Source organism: Festucalex cinctus, chromosome 1, assembly GCF_051991245.1.
Source record: "Festucalex cinctus isolate MCC-2025b chromosome 1, RoL_Fcin_1.0, whole genome shotgun sequence".
In the NCBI taxonomy this organism is placed as follows: domain Eukaryota; kingdom Metazoa; phylum Chordata; class Actinopteri; order Syngnathiformes; family Syngnathidae; genus Festucalex; species Festucalex cinctus.
This window is the reverse complement of record NC_135411.1, coordinates 14327692-14349173: the sequence shown is the minus strand read 5'-3', so window position 1 is coordinate 14349173 and position 21482 is coordinate 14327692. Positions and strand designations below refer to the sequence as shown.

General features: G+C 39.3%; 1 protein-coding gene across 1 annotated transcript; it reads left to right on the top strand.

The window, feature by feature from the left end:
* Window positions 1-1750: 1750 nt before the first annotated feature.
* Window positions 1751-11487, top strand: gata6 (GATA binding protein 6). Its single transcript, XM_077518399.1, has 7 exons — window positions 1751-1861; window positions 2355-3289; window positions 4762-4934; window positions 7278-7403; window positions 7505-7592; window positions 10554-10651; window positions 10805-11487. The coding sequence occupies exons 2-7, from the start codon at window positions 2422-2424 to the stop codon at window positions 10952-10954; spliced, it is 1503 nt and encodes a 500-aa protein (XP_077374525.1). The 5' UTR covers window positions 1751-1861; window positions 2355-2421; the 3' UTR covers window positions 10955-11487.
* The last annotated feature ends 9995 nt before the right edge of the window (window positions 11488-21482 follow it).

The following is a 21482-nucleotide window of genomic DNA, read 5'->3' as shown; positions in this document are numbered from 1 at the left end:
CAGCTGTCAATCAAGTACAAATTGACGGTAGTAATTCATGTAATGTGAGGCAGGCAAATACGCTGGGATAGTTTATATGAATTATTATTATTACTATGTCTGTTTAAGCAAGAGCAATATCCGGTGGCCGCTTTATTAGGTATATCCCAGCAGGGATTTTGAACTATGATGGTGAAAATATTAGGAACAGCTCGTTCTAAGATTTCAGCCACTTTAGCTAACATAATGAAACATCACGTGCGAGAGTGTTAACACAATTACGACGTTTGAATAAACAACACGCGCACATGAGTGGAGCGATTCACTTTGACGCTTTTTTTTTTTTTGTGTGCGTGGGCGTCGTTTGATCATCTTTGTTGATTGGCGCTTGTGCGCATGTGTGAAGCAGCCTCTCACTCGCTGTTTAAATAAACCAATTACTGTGGGGGGATTTATTGATTAGCTTACAGGCAATCAACAACAACAAAAGACACGAGTCAGCACATTCAGTACTGACCACCGGAAATAAAGTATAATTTCATAACAAATGTTGAATGTGTGCAGATTTGTGATTGTTTTTTCTTTTGCATACAATCTCAACACCAACTAAGGATGCTGGGAAGAAAATTGACTTGTCTGTAAATATTCGCCCAATAATGAGATTCCTTTTTTTTCTGAGTAATTGGGCCATGTGATCATGTCACATGCCGTCAATTTCTAATAACAGCAATAAAAAAAAAAAAATGACTTGCATGATTACGGTACATTTAAAAATGTGAAATCTTAGTTTTGGACTTCAGTATAAAATGTGCCTAATTGTGTCATATAGTCAATGGAAAATAATAAATGCTCATCAACCTTCATTACGCCATTACAAATCAACTGAAATATTGCAATTAAAGCCTTTTATTGTTTTAATAAATTGTTTTATGGCATTTGTTTTTATTTGGTCTGAGGAAATATTCTAATATTTTGAGATAGGATGTTTGAGTTTTGTTTAAGCTGTAAGCGATAATCACCAATATTAAAAATAATAACAGGCTTGCAATATTTCAGTTGATTTGTAATCAATCCAAAATGTATGACATTTTTGCTTATTTAATTGCATTACATAAAATAATGGACTTTATCACAATATTCTAATTGTCTGAGACAGTCCTGTATATACCATGATGAAATAAGTCATCATAATCATATTGTTACTATAAATGGAGCATAATGATGAAAGGTAATTAAAAGTAATAAAATAAATAAAACAATCTAAAATAAAATCTAAGAATGTTAAAATACAAAATGCACTTTTTAGAAAATGCAAATTATATTCGAGTTTTATAAGAGATATATAATTAAAGAATAATATGGAGAAAAAAAAAAGTCAGACCTTTATTTTTTAAAAACCTCTAAAGCTCTTTGGATGTTTTGAAGGCTATACATAAAAAGTCTCTATTTTATTATTGTTATTATTGTTACTGTAATTATTACTCTTATTAGTCTTAAATATTATCATTATTATATACTCATACACACGAGAACTTTGCACATGACTACAAAAGCAACCCAGTATATAAACGTTGATTATTAACCCTTCCAAGTCAAACGAATTTTCATTTTCAACGCGCTAAAGTCAATCAAAAAGTGTGAATTAAGTGACGTTGAGCGTGATTGGATGACGCCGATTTTATGAGGTGACGCCCCCCCCTACGCCGAGACCACGCCTCTTGTGACGTTTGACCACGCCCCCCGCCTAACCAGGTCCTGGTTCGCCGACTGTGCGCTGCATTTGTGCAAGCAAGCAAGCAAGCAAGCAGCGCTCGCTCCTCACCCGACCAACTGCGCGTGAACGTGCGTGTGCGCGCGACACCTATGGCACACCATTGAGCAGGTACGTGGACCCCCGCCGCCCCCCACTCACCCCACCCCTTTAAAAAAAAAAAAAATCCTCGTTCTCTTATCTGCTTCTTATCAAACTTTTATCTAACTTTTTTTTGTGGGCGTATGTGGAGGACATGCCGTGTTGCGTGGTTTGCGCGTGCGAGACGAGTTTTCGTCTCGTTCTTTTCGAGATGAAATGACAGCCGATTTACTGATCATGTGTGTAGCCATTTGTGGTAGGAAGATGAAGTATGTGTGATTTAAGATGCTGACGTAAAACACGGGTCAAGGTATAATAGAGAACATTTCGGTGCGGGTTTGGTTGGGAGATTCTTTTCCTCACTTTTTTGTCCGGCGTTAACTTCACAGTGAGTGACGCTCGCCTATTTTGTAATCTATATGTATTAAATACGTCACAACAAATGAGCATTTCTGTCCTTTTGGATTCGCCGGTGCGCCAATAAGCGATGTGCGTGACCCAAATTCGTCCTCATTTGTCGCAGGGCCGACGACTCCCTGGCTACTTTTCCTCCTTTTGACCCCCCAAGGGTGTATGGGAAGTGCTCCTGGATGGACCTGGGCGAAACCGGCTGGTCCATGGTCAAGCGAGAAGCCTCCAGCAGCCCAGGGTCACCGGCCGAGCCGAGCTACCTGCAGCCCGGCGATAGCCGGCGGAGCGGCGGCGCCCACACCCCGGACGAGCTGAGGACTCCGCCGGGCGAGCTGGACGCGCTGCAGGGCGCGCGAACACTCCACCCGTACGCCCACTTCGGACACCACTGCGGCGGCGCGGGCGGCGAGGACGTTCCGCTCTTTACGGATCTCGACCAGGGCGGCAAGCTGGTCCTGTCCGGCGGGGCGCACAAGGCCGCCGCGGCGGGCCTGCTGGTGGACCCGTCGGACATGTACCAGAGCCTGGCCATCGCCGCGGCTCAGAGCCAGACCGGATATGACGCCTCCTCGGGCGCTTACATGCACTCCAACCCCAACTCGCCCGTGTACGTGCCCAGCTCGCGGGTGGGCTCCATGATCCCCAGCCTGTCGTACCTGCAAGCCGGCGGCTCGGCCCAGCCCGGCCACGCCGTCACCGGCCACTCGGTGTGGTCGCAGCCGGCCTCGGAGAGCTCGTCGTACGGCACGGGGAGCCCGCACGCCGCGTCCGCCGCCGGCCGCTTCCACTACCCGCCCAGCCCGCCCATGAACAACGGCGCCGGGCGGGACATCGGCTACGGGAGCTCGCTGAACGTGGCCAACCGGGCCGCCGAGCAGTACGGGCTCTCGCGGCCGCTCGGCGGGGCCTACCCGGCGGCCTACTCGCCCTACGTGGGACCGCAGCTCTCGCAGCTGCCGGCGCCGTGGACGGGCGGTCCCTTCGACAACGGCATGCTGCACACCTTGCAGAGCAGGGCCGCGCCCTTGATTCGGGGACCCAACGGAGGTAAACGTCCAGAAAGCACCGAGATGGACCTGTTGTATGAATTGGCAGCCTCCTCCCAATTGACACTTTGCTGAAAACGAAATAATCAAATTCGATTGGCAACATCGCTAATCATTATTTTATTCTATTTAAGACCACATCCCAAAAGAAAAAACGTCTTTTTATATATTTTTATACGGATTTGACGTCACTGTCATTTTGATGCGTAAAAATGATTACACTAAGATGGCGAGCAACTTGCCCATCATTGATTTAACTTCCGTATTAGGCTTGGCTTAGAAATGTTTAATTAAAGCTAAATAAATGAATTCATTGAAATTATAATCATTCTGGAATAGTGATTTGTCATTTTGTGAACACAAAAATATTAACACAACTGCAGCAGGCCTAAACAACACAAATAATTTATCGTTCACGATTAATTAACACTTAAATATTTACAAGTTTCTATGAAAAAATTGACGCGAAAATGGCATTTTCAAGCAAAAATGTTAAATTTAATATAACGGCACACTGATTTTGTCTTTTTTTTGTATGTGACACAGTAGCTGATTGTACCAAGCATTCATCATTTATTTGACAAGTTTATTTTGAGGTTGACCTAAAAATGTACTGTTTACGCAAAAAGAAAAAAATCTAAGCTATTATTTTACATTATTTATTATTATTATTATTTTTAATCTAATTTGCACTAAATATCACAAACAATCCTTGTTTGTCGTTAACTGAACATGTTTCTTTTTAGGTTGAACTGAAGCGGTATTTATTTATTTAATTTTTGTATATAAAAACTTTATTTTTGTGCTTAAAAACACACTTTTTAAAATATGCTTTAAATTATACTTCATAATTTAGTGAAGGCTCTGCTGTTAAGGTTGAACTCAAAGGTTTACATTTTTTTTTTTAATGACTTGTTTCCCTAAAACAGACCTAAAAAATGTAAATAATTCTCTACACGAGGTTTAGTTTCAGTCATATCAATTCCGTTATTACTTTGTGTAAGAGATGATAACAAGTAAATTAAAAAATCTCAAATCATTCATTATAGCCTTTTCTTTGAACAACTAAATTCAACTAAATTCTGACTTCACTGCTAAAGGCTAATATAAATTGTGCAACTGAATCAAAAGTGATTCTGCCATTTTGCGTCATGCGTAAAAAAAAAGAAAAAGTAAACGTCTATTATTGAATAATGCGAACACTTCTTTCTCATCACATTAGCACTCTTTTTTTTTTTTTTTTTTTTGTCGACTTTAAGCTAAATGTCAGGTTTAATGGCAAAAACAAACTTGCCTGACTGTAACTAAACCAAATAACAGGCTACTAAGATGACATTTTTGTTTCCAAAATGAAATTTTTATGTGATATTATTTTGGCCATTTGACGTGCGTAAAAGCACCACGGCGTGTTAATAACGACAGAAATGACGTCACCTCAACTCCATGTATCTGCATGTGTGCGTTCTCGCGCAGTTTCGGACCTCCTGGACGACATGTCTGAGAGCAGGGAGTGCGTCAACTGCGGCTCCATCTCCACGCCGCTGTGGAGGCGCGACGGCACCGGCCACTTCCTGTGCAACGCCTGCGGCCTCTACAGCAAGATGAACGGACTCAGCAGGCCGCTCATCAAGCCGCAGAAGCGCACAGTAAGTTTTCCCCTGTCCACCCGGACGCTTCATCAGGCACACGTGACCAACATTTTCCACCCTGTCGTGTTTTTGAGCTCTCGATTGAATTAAATGAGAGCGATGGTTCTCAAAATGGGCCGCACGTGTCGACGTAAACGACAACAACAACAAACATGTTATTTTTTTTTTCCGTGCTTGTCACAATTTCCACTGCGGAAAAAAAAAACAGATTAATGTGATTTACTGAATTAAATTAGAAAAGTAATGCACTGAGTCACTGTTGTGACGTTTTGGAGCTGAGTTTGGAGTATTACGTGTGACTTTTACGCACCAAGAAATGGCACGTTTTGAACGTGCTGTGCGTGTAATCTGATAAGATTGTGCAGTACCTAATAAAGTGGCCTTGCACGTGTAGATTTTGTAGCGTTATAATTTGTTTATACAAAAAAAAAAATAATAATAATAGTAATAATAAAATGAATCAAGGTTATTTAGGGTAACTGCTTTTGGGTACCATTTGGTCCTATCACTGTAAAAAAAAAAGAAGAAAAAAGAACACTCTACACCCCCCCCCCCCCCCCACTCATTAATTGGTAAATTCTACAAGGGGAGTACTGAGTATATTTTACCCGTTGAAAAAAAAAAAGCTACTCAAGGTTTGAGGAACAAACTCATGACCTTCAGCTTGGGAGACTCTCCACTCTACCACCTGAGCCATGCCACTCTTGTTGTTTGCCACTATCCTGCGTTGATTCTGTGTCCAAAATTAGACCAAAAACACTTGGAGGTATGAAGAGTCCATCTGACAGCAGCAATATGTGGCCCCCAACTTGAAGGTTGTGGGTTTGTTCCTCAAACCTTGAGTAGCTTTTTTTTTTTTTTTTTTTTTTTTTTTAATAAACTGGTAAAATGTACTCAAAACTCCCCTTATTTCTTCTTCTTCTTCTTCTTCTCTTGTTCTTCTTGTTCTTTTTCTTGCTCTTTTTCTTTTTCTTCTTGTTCTTATCACAATAAACACCAGTAATAAACTACAGCATCCTTTGAGTTTACAGCATTTCACTGTGATTTTACAGTAAAATCCCACAATAAAGAAAACCCTGTTATATCACAACAAAGGTCTGTAATATCATAAGTATGCATTCACATTAAATTGCTGTAATCCTTACTGTGAAATTAATGCAAAACGTATCCAATAATTTATTGTAAATTCACAGTAAAAAAACAAAAAAAACAAAACTACAGTGCTCTTCTTTTTCTTCTTCTTTTATTATTATTATTATTATTATTATTATTATTATTATTATTATTATTATTATTATTATTATTATTATTTATTTATTTATGTATTTATTTATTTATTTATTTATTATTATTTTTTATTAGTATTTACTTTATTAATATATCGTGATATTACATCGCGCAATTCTCGAATCGATTCAATAGGCGGCCGAATCGATTTTAAACGTCCATTTTTGATGGAAAATATTCAACAAAATGTCTTACTTAGCGTTAGGGTTCACACCTTAATCATGAAAAAATGTTATATTAATTAATGGAACAGTAAGCCTTAATATTTTATTTAAAAGCTGTTCAAATATGAAACCGATTACAATTTTTTCAATACAGTAGCTCACAGTTATAAGACTGAAGTTTCAGATAAATAAATAATACATTTTCATACAAATCTTACAGTGCACATGTACACGTTTACTGGTTAGTATTTTCTAAATTTGAGTTAAAAAAAAAAAAAAAAAAATCGCAACAATCGACTTACAAATTCGTATCGGGATTAATCGGTATCGAATCGAATCGTGACCTGTGAATCGTAATACGAATCAAATCGTCAGGTACTAAGCAATTCACACCCCTAATTATTATTATTATTGTTATTATTGTTATTAATTTTACAGTGGAGCCAACCATTATTGAATTCCAAATAACTATATTTTTGCCATTTCCACTTCTTCCATATTTGTTATTGCCGTGACACTGTTGTGTAGGATCTCACCAAACACACACAGCGATGTCACATCAGTTTCCAGCGAAGAAAAAAAAAAAAAAAACAACCTCCACTAATCTAATCTAATAAGTAAAATCAAAACTTGTTATTGAATTAGTCTCATTTTGCCCATTTTGGTGCCATTACGCACAAGTTTTACGCACCGCGAAAAGTCACATTTGGATGAAATGGAACATTCATGACCTGCCTGAAGGAAACGACTTGTGTGTGTCAAGGCGGGTGATTCAATTAAAGGGGGGTCGTGCACTTTGGGAGCACGTGACAAGCAGGAGATCAAACAGTGTGTTAAAAAGGAATTAAACGCCCCCTCCCCCCATTTCTTCCCCCCCTCCCGGTTGCAGTCGACGTCCCGCCGGATCGGCCTGTCGTGCGCCAACTGTCAGACGAGCACCACCACGTTGTGGCGCAGGAACGCCGAAGGGGAGCCCGTGTGCAACGCGTGTGGCCTCTACACCAAATTGCACGGGGTCGGTCCGCAAGTCCGCGACACGTCACCTTCCGTCGTCGTCATCAGATTTTGTATTGTTATTGCTGATGACCACATGCGCTTTTTTTTTTTTGTGTGCAGGTGCCTCGGCCACTGGCCATGAAGAAAGAAGGCATCCAGACGAGAAAAAGAAAACCAAAAACACTGAATAAAACCAAAGGGAGCTCAGGTGAGTGATACTGATTTTTTATTTTTTTTTAAATCAGGTCCATGTTAACAAAACATGTTCACTCCAGTAAACCAAAATTTGCTCATAAAATCGTAATTTTATTCCTGTAAATTTCTAATTAATCTCATGATTCATTTCAACTGTATTTTTCTTTTGTTGTTTGACTGACTTTCTTATTTGGTCTTTGGGTCTACTTTTTTTTTTTTTTTTTTTTTTTAATGACTTCGGCCCACATCAAACTTGTGACTTGTAATATGACTGAGTATAACTTTCTGAGAGTACTGAAAATTTATTCTTGTAATATGACTTTATTTTTATGACATTTCCTCACATTGTTATATCTTTATTCTTGTAAAATCATGATTTCTTCAGTCTTAACCCTAACCCTAACCCTAACCCTTAATTCTTGTAAAACTATTGCTATGTTCTCAGAAAATGACTTTCTTCCACAAAATTATGATTTTTTTTTCTTGTAAAACCAAAAATGTATTCTACTTATGTTGTATCATTATTCCAATTTTATAACTGCCATTCACAACATTGCAACTCTTCTCATATTGTTGTGGTATGATTCGAGTTTGGTTCATAATATTTTCCCCTCACCACTGCTTCATTGTTGTAGAACAGGGCTGGCCAAACTTTTTTATTTGAGGGCCACATGAAGAAAATCAGAAGGGCCACATAATGTTATGAATTTAGTCAGTTTGAATTACTTTTTAGGGTGGTTCTGTTAGTTTTTTTTTAATTAGTTTTAGTTCTTTAATAAATGCTTAGTTTTAGTTTAGTTAGTTTCAGTATTAGTTTTAGTTTAAAAAAAAAAGTGTATTACTTGTGCGCAATATTTAAAAAACACCATGGGCGCAACATCATTATTCCCTTTTATATCAAAATAAATCTACTAAAAATCACATTTAAAATCATCCCCAAAGGCTCATATATTAAATAAATTACCAAAGACTAAAACGAAGGACATTTTTGCTATAATTATAGTTAGTTTTATTTTAGTTAAGTTTTGTAAACATAAAATGGAGTTTCAGTTAATTTTCTTTTTTTAAAAAGCATCTTCATTTGTATTTTATTTCGTTAACAATATTGTTTTTTTTTTAATTTTAGTTTTAGTTTTTTCATTAGTTTTAGTTAACTAAAATAACCTTTAATAGCACCTGTGTTTTTCGACACCCTCCCTTCTTACTTTGACCATCTCCAAACATTTTTGTTTTTATTTTATTTGAACTGAGTCAAATGCCATTTTTAGCATATGTCGCGGGCCACTAAAAAATGGACGGCGGGCCGCGAATGGCCCCCGGGCCGTAGTTTGGACATAACTGTTGTAGAATGACAACGTTCAGCTTTTCATTTTGCCCGTATACTTTCAAATGTGACTTTTTTTTTCTTCTTCATAGTATTAATTAGTTGTTCCTTTCAGTGTGGCCCGTGTGGTGGAACATGTGCTTGCTCCTCATTTCGTGGAAATTTGTCTTTTTTTTGTTTTTTTGTCTGACAATAATCTAACCAGATCTGTGGCTTTATCACTTCGTTTTGTCATTTTTCATCAGAATTTTTGTGTAAACGTGAACTACACTTGCAAAGCACTCAGCTAACATTATATAAATAATTAAATAGAATAAAATACAATATATAGCTACAGCGGAATTTTGATTCAACAGACAGCAATGAGTATCGATTGCACTCAAAATGCTCCTTTGTACAGTACTTTTCAATATTTGGTAGCTCCAAAATTGGCCGCAGTTCATCACAACGCCAGCGAACGGCGCTGTGGTGCCATCAACAGACATGGACTGCACACTTTCCGGCCTGAGCTTTCGACTTTATGGTCGGCTAGAGCAGTCTAAAATGCACGCCAATGTGGCGGCCATGTTGGTGTTCACAAGTACACAGTCGCTCCAATTGCAAAGAGGTTAGCGTTCTTAGAAGTATGTTTTCGGTTACGTTCTCAGGATGAATGTACTACCCAAGTTCACAAAATTGTTCAAATAAAATCGTTCTTGATATTGAGAAAGAGCTAACATATGGGCAGGCGTGGCGGCCATGTTGGCAGGGGAGAATCTCTACCCCTTCAATTGTAGCGGCGCATATACGTTAGCTTAGCATCCACTGTAGACACGCACTTTAGGGAGTATGTTGGATTGACCTATATATAGCTATGGCTGTAAATTTACATAACATAATTTATTTACTGGAGTAGTTTACATGTCTCGAAGTGATGCTATTTTTGGGACAGTTTTCTTTTGTAAAGTCCTTATCTGAGGCATCTAATCATAGCTTAGGTCAAATCAAGCAAGCTAACATTAGAAAGCATAAAAAAGCGCTAACATTGTTGCTCATGAAGATGGGTTTGGATAACCTTTCAAACTTTTGAAATGGTTTCAAGCTTTTATACAACATTTATTTATTTGCAATTTTATCCTGTACTGTGTAGTTTTTGGCCACAAAAAAAGTGCTTTTATGTAATTGACATTTAGCTGTAACGGATTAGCCCTTCTCCGATTAGCATGTTAAATCAGGGTTCTATTGTGTAGATGTATGTAAAATAATATTAATAATAATAATAATAATAATAATAATAATAATAATAATAATAATAATAATAATAATAAAAACCAGAGTTTTATTCTCAAATTGTAGCCTTTATGTTTTGAAAATTGCATTCTACTACATTGTAATGTCAATTTGAATTCGAATTGTTCAGTCCAGGGCTGGACTGGTCATCTTCCATACAGGGCAGTGCCCGGTGGGCCGACGTCTTCCGGGACCGATGCGTTGCAATTTAATTATTATTTCCCTCCATTTTTCACCAAGAGATCGTCTCACAATTTTGAGGGAGCAGTTCATTATTCTCCTTTTACAGTACAGACATATCTGAAAACAAATTTTATAAGAATCTGTTTGATTGGTTTTAGTCACAAAAAGTCACGCATATTGTAATGTTTGTATTTGTAGGAAGTAGCAACTCGGTGGCCATGACGCCCACATCCACATCTTCATCCAATTCTGAAGACTGCTCGAAAACCAGCTCTCCTTCCACGCAAGTGTCCGGGGTACGTATTGAAATTATTTTCATTAGCACCTTATTGCTTCATTTCTGCTTAAATTTGACTCACGCTTCAAAAAACACCAATAAAATAATCCTGGCAACATGAGTCACATTCCGACTCATTCTGCGTTGTTTGATGGTGAACTCGCTGTCACAGGTCAGCTCGTCCGTGCTGCCCGCCGCGGGGGAGGGCTCCGTGCTCAAGTACCCCGGCCCGGACGGTCTGTACGGCGCCGTGGGCCTGGCGCAGACCACCGACGTGGGCTCGGTGAGGGGGGAGCCCTGGTGCCCAATGGCTTTGGCTTGAGGAAGGATCCTCCTGTGGAAGTACTCGGGCTCGGGAGGGAGGGGGGGGCCACGTTTGAGTCATGGCTCCCGAAGACCACCTCGAGGAGATTCAAGTCGCTGGATTTTAGAGGCCGGGTTGCCGGTTTTGGGAGCGGGATGGCACGCCGTCGGATGCTTTTGCGGACCCCCACGAGCGTGACGGTTCCGAAAAGAGTCACCAACTCAGAACGGATTTCCTCGCCGAGCATTTGGATACTCAAAGACCCGTTTTTGTTTTTCTTTTTCACAACTGGAATCATCACGCCTCAAGAATCAAAAGAAAAGAATATTTATAAATCTCCCATTGTTGAGAAGATGATTGTAATAAAGTTATGGATGTAGAATAGACGCTCAGACTTTTCCCATGTCTTCTTTTGAGAGCTCTTACTGTCTTTGGTTCAAACAGGGTATGGCTGATATATATTTTTTGTCTATTTCTTGTTGTTGACCTGTGTTCAAAAAGCAATGCAAATAATGCCGCCAAGGTACATCATTAAAAACAAGCGCACCCAGGCTCAGCTGACTTACTTTGATCCACAACATTTGTACGCACCTTCACCGACAACACATTGGACCACCACATATTCACTGTTTTGCAACCATGGAATCACATATGAAAAAAATTCTGTTTTAATTTCTTTTTTTTTTTTTTTACCCCAGTCACAATTTTTTTTAAAGAGGCTGTCTGCCAGTTTCACTCAGGAAAATGCACTTTTTAAATACAGGATTTAAACAAACAAACTACTTCTCAATTTACAGATCTGGGCTTCTCTTAATTTCTGGTGGTGATTTTGTCCAAACCCCCCCCACCCACAGCCTGTATTTTGCCATTTTGTGTTTGTTTTGTAAACAGCGGGACGTTTCTGTTGAAAGACAGTGTTTACACCCCTCCAGCCAATCGTAGAGCTGGGGGGGGGGGTCGCAAACGGGGCTGGCAAACGTGTCAGCTGCGTGACGTCACTCCCAGGGCAATTTGAAAACACGCACGGATTTTTTATTTTTTTTTCACTCACTCACTCACTCAGTCACAGAAGCTTACATGTGTGAATGAGTGAGTGAAGAAAAAAAAATCCGTGCGTGCTTTCAAAATTGCCGCGGGAATGACGTCACACAGCCGACACGTTCGCCCCGCCCCATTTGTAACACTCCACCCCCCCCGCTCTGCGATTGGCTGGAGGGGTGTAAACACTGTCTTTCCACAGAAACGTCCCGCTGTTTACAAAACAAACACAAAATGGCGAAATACAGGCTGGGGGTGTGGGTGTTTAGGACAAAATCACCCCCACACGTTATGAAAAGCCCATATCTATAAATTGAGAAGTAGTTGGTTTGTTTAAATCTTGTATTTAAAAAGTGCATTTTCCTGAGTGAAACCGGCAGACAGCCCCTTTAAAAATCCGGCTGATTTAATTGCCGATATTAATTCTTTTTAAAATCTGCAAAAATGTGTTTATTTTTGGCCGATTTATTTATTTATTTGTGCACATTAATTAACACATGACATCAAGGGTGTCAAACTAATTGTTGTTGCGGGTAATTTTGTAATTAGGTTTCCCCTCAGAAGGTCAATATGACAATAATAATAAAAAACATGTATGTAAACGAATTTAGGGCGGAGATCAAGACACACCCGACTCAAATGATCCGTGTTGATAAAAGCCCCACTTAGCCATCATTAGCTGCAGGTGATCATGCTGCGTTGATTGGCCTATCTGTGCTGCAGGAAATTTGGTGCGCTAAGTTATCGACTTTTGACTGTTGTGATGGTACGTCGGGTGATTTCTTTATTATTTTAATCCCTTCATACTATATGTCGAGAAAACAAAGAAAGTGGTCGGACGAATATGTACAATATGAATTCACATATATAATGGAACTTATGGCTTATGGTGTTCCACAGGGTTCAATTCTGGGGACTCTGGTGTTTTCAATGTACTTGCTGTCTCTGGGTTCCATCTTCAAAAAAACAAAACAAAAACAGCAGTGGTTGTTTTAAAGTGGAATCCTTTTTCAGAAAAGAAGGGTTGATGTATGCGCATCGGAAAGTTAAGAACCACTGCTCCAAAATGTTCCGAGATGTGAATGGTTGTTTGTCTATTATGTTCTCTGTGATTGGCCGGCGACCACTCTGTGTTGTCACCCGCTTACAGAGCCCAACAGTAAGGTGCGATTAACTTCAGATGACACACGAGTGCTTGAGAAAATGGATGCATGTACGCGTTTTAAAGCTGTGGCAGGAAGTCAACATTCCAGTGGTGGGTTGGATTCCATGCACTGACATGAGCGGGTGATGTCCAAAAATTCATTACAGCCTGTAATGAATAATTTAAAAGCAAGAAAAAGTGACGAAAAAAAAAATCAAAATCAAGTTAGTCGTAAATGACATCAGGTTGGTTATTGATGTCAACGTACGCTGACGCTGGCTAAGGTTGAAAGTCCTCCCAAAAGTCAACACGGCCACGAGTGCAGCAGAAAAGGCCCGCCGGTTCCCTCCGGAGCTGATCTTTCAGTCAACGTGGGGACTTTTCATCCCACCCTCCTCCTCCAGGAAGAGATGCCATCTCTGACTCAGCCCTTTTGGGCTTCCTCAACAGACATGGAGGGGGGAAAAAAATCAACTCTTCAAAACACCCTCATGGCGACTTGACTGCAATAACAGTGCAATCGCTGCTTTCATCAACTACTGTGTAGTTCACTTCACTCGCCGCGCACTTGACTGTACTAACATATCAATTTATTTCTACATACAGTATTTGCAATTACACTGCGATAACCGAAAAGTGGACTGACTTCATTAACATGACTAAATTTGTTCTTGATATTAGCGGGAACACGCAAACAGCAAAAATCATTAAAAAAATAAATAAAAATAAAACAATCACTTTTAAACCCACCAAATTCTTTAAAAATCACTGAAAATCTCTTAAAAAATGAATAAATCTGCGAAAACTGTATCTATAGGTGCCGAATGATGAGTTATGCAGGGCTCCACGGTTTCTAAGAGTTTGCTTATATTCATGCTGCATTGGAGTTAGGTGAGAAGTCTGTTTTGTCCCCCTCGGATTGTCCCACTGCCGACCGCAAAGCGTTCAAGGCAAATGTAAACAACAAAGATGGCTGATTCCGATAAACTGTTTGTTGTTCTGGTTCACACAGTCAGTATAAATCATGTTTTGTTACACTAAGTTACTTATTTCGAAAAACTACATTATTATAATACTAAAATGAAAAAAAAAGAGACAAATCTAATTATGTTTTGCCATTAAGAGTCTCTATTTCCACGGGTGTCATCATTGTCAAGTGACCACAGGTTGAAGACAGTCGGGTCTCTTTTTTTTATTATTATTATTTTATTATTATTATTATTATTATTATTATTTATTTTTTTTTAACCCAATTTCTCATTTCAGAACTCCCCTTTCAAAGGGGAGGTCTAAGTGGAATTTTCCTGGTCGGAGGTTGGAGTAGTCTGACTTCCCATGTTCCTTGAATGCAGCAGTTTTCCCCTGGTTTCTCTTTCTATCTTATTTGTTGTCGTAGTGAGTTTATGTGAGTTTGTTTGTTAATTTGAATCTGCTTTTGGACATTTGTTAATTTTTTAAAAACATTTTCCCTTTTGTTTTTTTCCCCCTTACATTTTCAAATTAAATCATTTCCAATCTTTTCCCCCCCTGCATGTGTGTCCTCTTTATAAGTCCTCCAAACAAAACTGAACGATAACAAAGTAGCGCCAAAGTGTTGTGATGCTAGCACGTGTTGTGATATTATCAGAGTTCGCATTATCACACACTTGTTCGCGTATTATTGTCGACATAACATTTTGACAACTAAAGAGGAGTTTTACTTTATTCTCCTCTGACATTTTAAAAGTAGCCGTAATCGGCCACGATAGCTGATGCTAACGTGGCTAACCGCTATTCGTATCCACAAACATCTTAAATTTGAATTCTCTCTGTGGTCTTATAAAGACTGTGTTGCCTTATTGGCTGGAAATTTTGCTAACCCACAGAAGTTTAGATATCCCAGCAACGGCAGCAAGGTGAGCGAAAGTCAAAAGTTGTCTGTAAATTGGCCAAATGGAACCTAAGATGCCAAAAACGTGATTAGCGACTCGTCAACTTTTTTTCAACTAATTTGCCAATTAATTGTAGTTCCCGCCAGTTTGTCGCATTTACTGCAGATTATTTGTACATGTTTTGCTAGTCCTACACTAACCTGCTATTTTACTGCCATAATATTCCATTTTTCTTCACCAAACTTCCACTCCCCTGAACTTTTGTGCCTTTTTTGTGCTTACCTGCTCATCTTCCAAACTCATCTGCCAGTTCATTGAACTAATTTGCATCAAATTGCTAAGCTCACTCTCCTAATGAACTGATCCGCTGATGGACTCTTGATGGTCTTGATTGCGTCAAATCCTCCACAAGGGTAATTTGAGGCCACTTTTAAAGCCTGCACATTCACTTTGCCTGCCCGCGCTTTAGCAAATCAGTAACGGGACAAAGGCGCCTCTCCCGACGGCGTCACAAATCCATCTCACAGTCGTCTTAATCGCAGGAAGTTTGATCCACGCTGGGGTTGGGCTACCGAGATCAAAAATAACAACCCAGCTAATGCAGTGAGGAAAACCTTTGAGCCATGTCACCAGCGTGGAGTGTTTATCGTGACGCGCGGCACCGTGATGACATCATCACTGCTTTGAAACAATGGGAGTGTTTTCAAGGAAAAGGTTGAGAGTGAATGAGTGGAGAGACGCGTGGAAGTTTGTGTAGGAGTGTGTACACTCCGCTTGCATGTGCGCGTTCAAGAGGGCGCCGCGGTGGGCGTGACACACGAGGGAAAAGATAAGGACCGACTAGCATGGGACAGGGATGGCCAATTAGTGGTTCCCGGGCAACACTCAGAATGGACCTGGATCCATTTTTGAACATTTTTTATGGTAGCTGAGCAGTATTGAGTTGTAATAGTAGTGTTCACCACTAGATGGCAGTTTTCTTAGCGAGGCTATCAACCAAGTCGCCATTACATTTTTACTCGGGATGTTCGATACCACTTTTTTTCAGACCGATACCGATACTCAGACCCTCAGTACTCACCGATACCGATACCAACTGCCGATACCAGTAGACATTTTGACAAATAAAAAAAAAATCACTAAAAGATATTTTTAAACAAATATATTTCCTTTAATTTTGACAAAAAAAACACCACAGTCACTCTTCAATAGTCTTAACGCTCAAAATAAAACACAAAAATGCTCTTTTAGTTTAAGATTCACAATTTTGAAGTATTTCCAAACCGGTGAAGTTTTGGTGAAAAACTGCTGCAAGCTAGCGCCACTTACAGGCAAGGAGGACTCACTTAACGTCTTCCCCATCTGCCATCGGTCGCTTGTACTCGTCTGCGTCACGAGTACTCGAGTACTTGAAAAAAGGCTGGTATCAGCCCGATACCGATACCTGGTATCGGTACTCGCCCATCCCTAATTTTTACCCACAAGAACCGTTTGATTACAAGCATATTGAAAAATATTAAGCTCTGTCATCTTTGAAATGGAAAATAAGCAGGCCCAAAATCAAATCAAAAACAACTGTCGAAGATATGGCGCTTGCTGCTGTGTCATTGATTAAAACAGGCCCCGCGTTGTTGTTAAAAGCCGCTCATGTGACTGAATTACTGCAGGATGTATCGCGCTTGGCGGCCAGCTCGGGTTCCCATCCATGAAGTTCATTGAAAAAGGCCTTGGACACGCGAGGATGTGGAGAGGAGAGACGGAGTTAACCTCGCTCTGAACTCCCGACATTCCGAGCGGGCTTCTTGGACGGTGACGGCGGGGAATACTTGCATCAGTCACATGATTTAGCGGCGCCGTTTCAAAGGCAAGACGCTTCTCGGTCGAGTCGTAACGCTGCGAATGCGTCGCTTCTTCAAATGGCTTCACGTTGTCGAGGCTCCATTATTTTTTTTACATGAGTTCAGCGTGACCTGCAGACATATTAAGTGTGAAGTCATCATCCGCCCCCTTTTGCTGCTAGAACAGCTTCTGGCAAGACGTTCACCAAAACATTGTTGTGTGTCTGTGGGAATTTCTGCCTACTTGCAAAGTCAGAGATCTTTGATTGTTGCACTGTCAGTTCTTTGGACATACTGTACAAGTATCTGCCGCTTCGTTCCAACGACATGCCATTGTACTGCACTAACCAACCAGAACTAATAACAACAACAATGTGTTTGTTGACTGCATTGAACTGGCAATTATTCATGTAGTGTAAATTCATAGATTTGTTTCTAAATACAATTACAGCAGAGGTGTCCAAACTACAGCCCGGGGGCCATTTGCGGCCCACCGTCCCTTTTTTAGTGGCCCGCGACATATGCTAAAAATGGCATTTGACTCAGTTCAAATGAAATAAACAAAAATGTTTGGAGATGGTCAAAGTAAGAAGGGAGGGTGTCGAAAAACACAGGTGCTATTAAAGGTTATTTTAGTTAACTAAAACTAATGAAAAAACTAAAACTAAAATAAAAAAAAAACAATATTGTCAACGAAATAAAATAAATAACCAAAACAAACTATAATTACAGCAAAAATGTCCTTTTTTTGTCTTTGGTAATTATTTTAATGCATGAGCCTTTGGAGATGATTTTAAATGTGATTTTTAGTAGATTTATTTTGATATTAACCGGAATAATGACGTCGCACCCATGGTGTTTTTTAAATATTGCACACAAGTAATACACATAAAAAGTAAAACTAATACTGAAACTAACTAATCTAAAACTAAGCATTTATTAAAGAACTAAAACTAATAAAAACTAACAAAACCACCCCGAAAACTAACTAAAACTAACTCAATAAAAAAAAAAAACAAGAAACAAACTCAAAACGAAATAAAAACTAAAATGAAAAATTCCAAAACTATAATAACCCTACTGCCATATTACAAATAAATTGGTTTATAAACTGTAGCATTTTTCTAAATATGCAAAAGCACATATACATTATTTGTACAATTTTTAGGACTAAACACAATTTTCCTTCATAACATTATGCAAAAGTTTGGATACCCCTGTTGTAGATATTCAATAGTTCTTCACACTAACGTGACTTCAATATATATGATTGATGGATTGATTAAGCGCGGTGTCCCATTACTTTTGTCCGCCCAGTCAGTCCAAACTGAAGTGCGCCTGTGGTGTTATTTTTGCACACAAGCTGAACTCAGTGACTGCGGCGAACAACAGCCTGCGCTTCCTCGCGCTCCCCTCTGACCAAGCGGACCCTTTGGCCGAGGCAACCAATTCATTACGGACTTGACTTTAAAACTTCCTGTTTTTCCCCCCTCTTTAATTAAGCCAATCTGCACCACTGCACTAAAGAGAGGAAATACCTCCAAATAGTCCCCAATTATTCGGCGGCGCAGATTGCATCGGCCGCCGTTAATGTAACAGCGTTTGATCACCGAGGGGAAATTATGTCTGTCATTTCTTCCTGCCTCGCTCTCAATAATGTGGGAATGGTGCGGCCATGTCATGCCCGGCCGGGATGGGCACGTCACAACTACGTGCCCTCAGTCAGGCCCATCTCACATCCATCTCTGCCTCATGTGTTTATTATTATTACACGCTTGTAGTCTCTTTACACATGCAAAAAAAAAAAGGAAAAGAAAACAGTTGATTTATGCGTCCACTGTTGGCCTTTCCTGTCCTCATTTATGAAAACAAAATTCCATGGAATTCCTGCAGCGCTATTAGCGCTAAGCACTTATGAGGTCAAACTTTCACTTGCACTGCGCTTTTCAAAACAGTCAAGACTGTGAAAGAATAGTTGTTATTATTAGTTCCCAGTTTGGATCCAAAGTACTGCATGTATGCAAATGGAGTTCAACTGCTCACATTTTTCTTGGTTTCTTTAATATACAGTATCATCCATCCATTTTCGATTGGCTTTTTCTTCACTGGGGTCTCCAAGCTGGCCTTCAGCAAGACGTGCAGATTGTATTTAGAAAAACAAGCGATAAGACTCACACAAGCACAAGCACAGGGAGAACTCACCAAAGAGGAGATTCAAACCCAGAACCCTGAAGCTGGGGTGCGGATTCATCCGCCGTGGAAATCCTAAACAGGCTCGGCAACCTTTCCTGTCAAAAGAGCCAGTTTAGGCCAAATAAATAACATAAAAATCTGCAAAAACAATTGAACGTCGTGATGAATGAAGCAGTGCGTTTGTGTTCGTCTTACTGAGAGACCAACAGATAATTAGAATTGCACCACAATACAAAAATATGACAGAATCCAATATGCAGAGATGTATTTTCTCTTACCTTTCATCATTCGTTTATTTATTTATTTATTTATTTATTTAATACTTTATTTTCATACATTTTTGTTAGGCTTTACTGACTTTCTGTCGAATGTTTGACATTTTTGACAATTTTATGGACATTTGGTAATTTTCTGCCCCTCTCCTTCCTTTTTTAAGACATTTTTATGGCTATTTTTGGACATTTTTTTTCTGCCGTTTTTGCTAGCCATTTTCTGACATTCGTGGAAATTATGTGGACATTTTACGGCATATTTGGGTATTTTTAAACACTTTTCATCTGCCTTTCATCTCTCTTTTTTGACAATTTAAAAATGTGGATATTTTTTGAATATGTAATTATTCATGTTTTTATTTAATCATTAATTCATTTGGAGTATCTTTTTTATTTATTTTTTTTAATTTTATTTTTTTTTAAGAGATCCACAGGGAGCCACAAGAAAAGGACTAAAGAGCCATATGATATGTAGCCTCGTCCTTGAATATATTTTTTTCTTTTTGAGACACTTTTTTTTTTTTTTTTAAGATACTTTACTATTTATAGGCACACACTAAATTTGCTGTGTCAGCTATTTCTGGCTAGTCCCGCCTCCCTGACACTCTAGAAGTCGTTTCGTTGGACAAGAAACGTGTCAGTTGATATACAATAACAACTCTGTAGAATGGGGAGTGAGTGTGTGAGTTGTTACATGCGGAAGCATACTTTATTATGACCAGGACTATTTTAAGCAGGACCAAATTCCTGGCAAGGAAATGTTTGTTGTTTTGTTTGTTAGGAAGTTAGTATTATAGGCATTCTATTTCATTTGTATTTTTGTTGTTTGACACATGTGTATACATCACCAATTGGTATAGTTCAATGACAAAAAGCTGGGATTTATCGGGTGCATCCGATCTGCGTGTTTACGCAACACTCGGCAGAAATCTGATAAGGACATTTTTATCCACATTTAGAAGAGGCCTGATTCCAAGCTGAGCAAATCTGATTCCTTGCCTTTTTTTCCCTCCCGTCTTTACTCTGCCGTGACGCATTTTCCAATTGTGCTACTTACAAAAAAAATGTGAATGATGTCACTTGAACCTCGCTGGGTAAATCGAATTTTAACTGCAAACAAATTGAATTTGAGTTGCCGTGTGGGTAAAGCTGACTAAATGGCTGACTTGCTCTTTATTGTCAGGAGTGGGTCCTTGAGACTTTCCAGTAATGACAGTCCAATCACAGGAGAGGATTTCATTTGAACACTTATTTTGCAACTTTTTTTTCATAGAAAGATGTGAATGCACAACAGTTACCTTGGAAGATCTCTGCGAGGCCAAACATGCTCAACTGTTATTGTATTTAAAAAAAAAAAAAGAAGAAAGAAAAGGAAAAAAAAGAATACTACCTCTCGAGTAGCTGTTCACTTGCCAGTGTGGCCTTTTCAACTTTGAACTGAAACTCACCTCCGAGCCTCACCCTCCACTGTGTTTTTCACCAGGAAACAGGAAGAGGGAGGGCCAACATCTCGATGGAGATGCAAAAACTTTCAAAAAAGGTGATCATCTTTATACGTCATAAAAGTACACCATTTGTCAAAATCAAGTCTCACAATATTTGGAGTGTTGCTTTTTTTTTTTCCTCATAAGGTGGCACATTCCCGGTGATAAATCTCCTATTGTTCCCATCTGTCAATCATTGATGGTGTGGGCGGAGCCAAATATGTCAGCTGTATTTATGATCTCTATGAAATTCCTGGGAGTACTTTGTAGTTCAATATGACAGAAGTTGTAAAAATAATTAAAATTATTTGGTTCTTCTAGGATGAAAATTCTTCTATGTGATCCAACACTTTAAAGCAGGGGTATCAAACATAAGGCCCGCGGGCCGGATCAGGCCCACAAAGTTTTTTTTTTTTTTTTTTTTTTTTTTTTTTTAAAGAGCTCAGAATTGTTCATTCGGTAGTCTTACCAATTCAACGTCTTATCATCATTGCTCTTTTTTTTTCTTTCTTTTTCTTTTTTTTTTGTGTGTATGTGTGCGTGCGATTGCGTGCGTTTGCGTGTGTGCGTTTGCATGCGTGCGTGCGTGTGCGTGCAAATACGTATAAATTTATACTCATTAATTCACCTAAAACCTTATAAATATCCCATTACCCTTCGCCTTAACCAGGTACTTCAGAATCTTGCCAGAGTCGTGAGGTTCAAA

What these genes read in the sequence shown, in the direction of transcription:
- gata6 (XM_077518399.1), top strand. Translation starts at nt 2,422, where the DNA reads ATGGACCTGGGCGAAACCGGCTGGTCCATGGTCAAGCGAGAAGCCTCC. An exon ending in GATTCGGGGACCCAACGGAG is followed by an intron (nt 3,290 to 4,761) that starts GTAAACGTCCAG and finishes GTTCTCGCGCAG; the next exon opens with TTTCGGACCTCCTGGACGAC. An exon ending in TCAAGCCGCAGAAGCGCACA is followed by an intron (nt 4,935 to 7,277) that starts GTAAGTTTTCCC and finishes TCCCGGTTGCAG; the next exon opens with TCGACGTCCCGCCGGATCGG.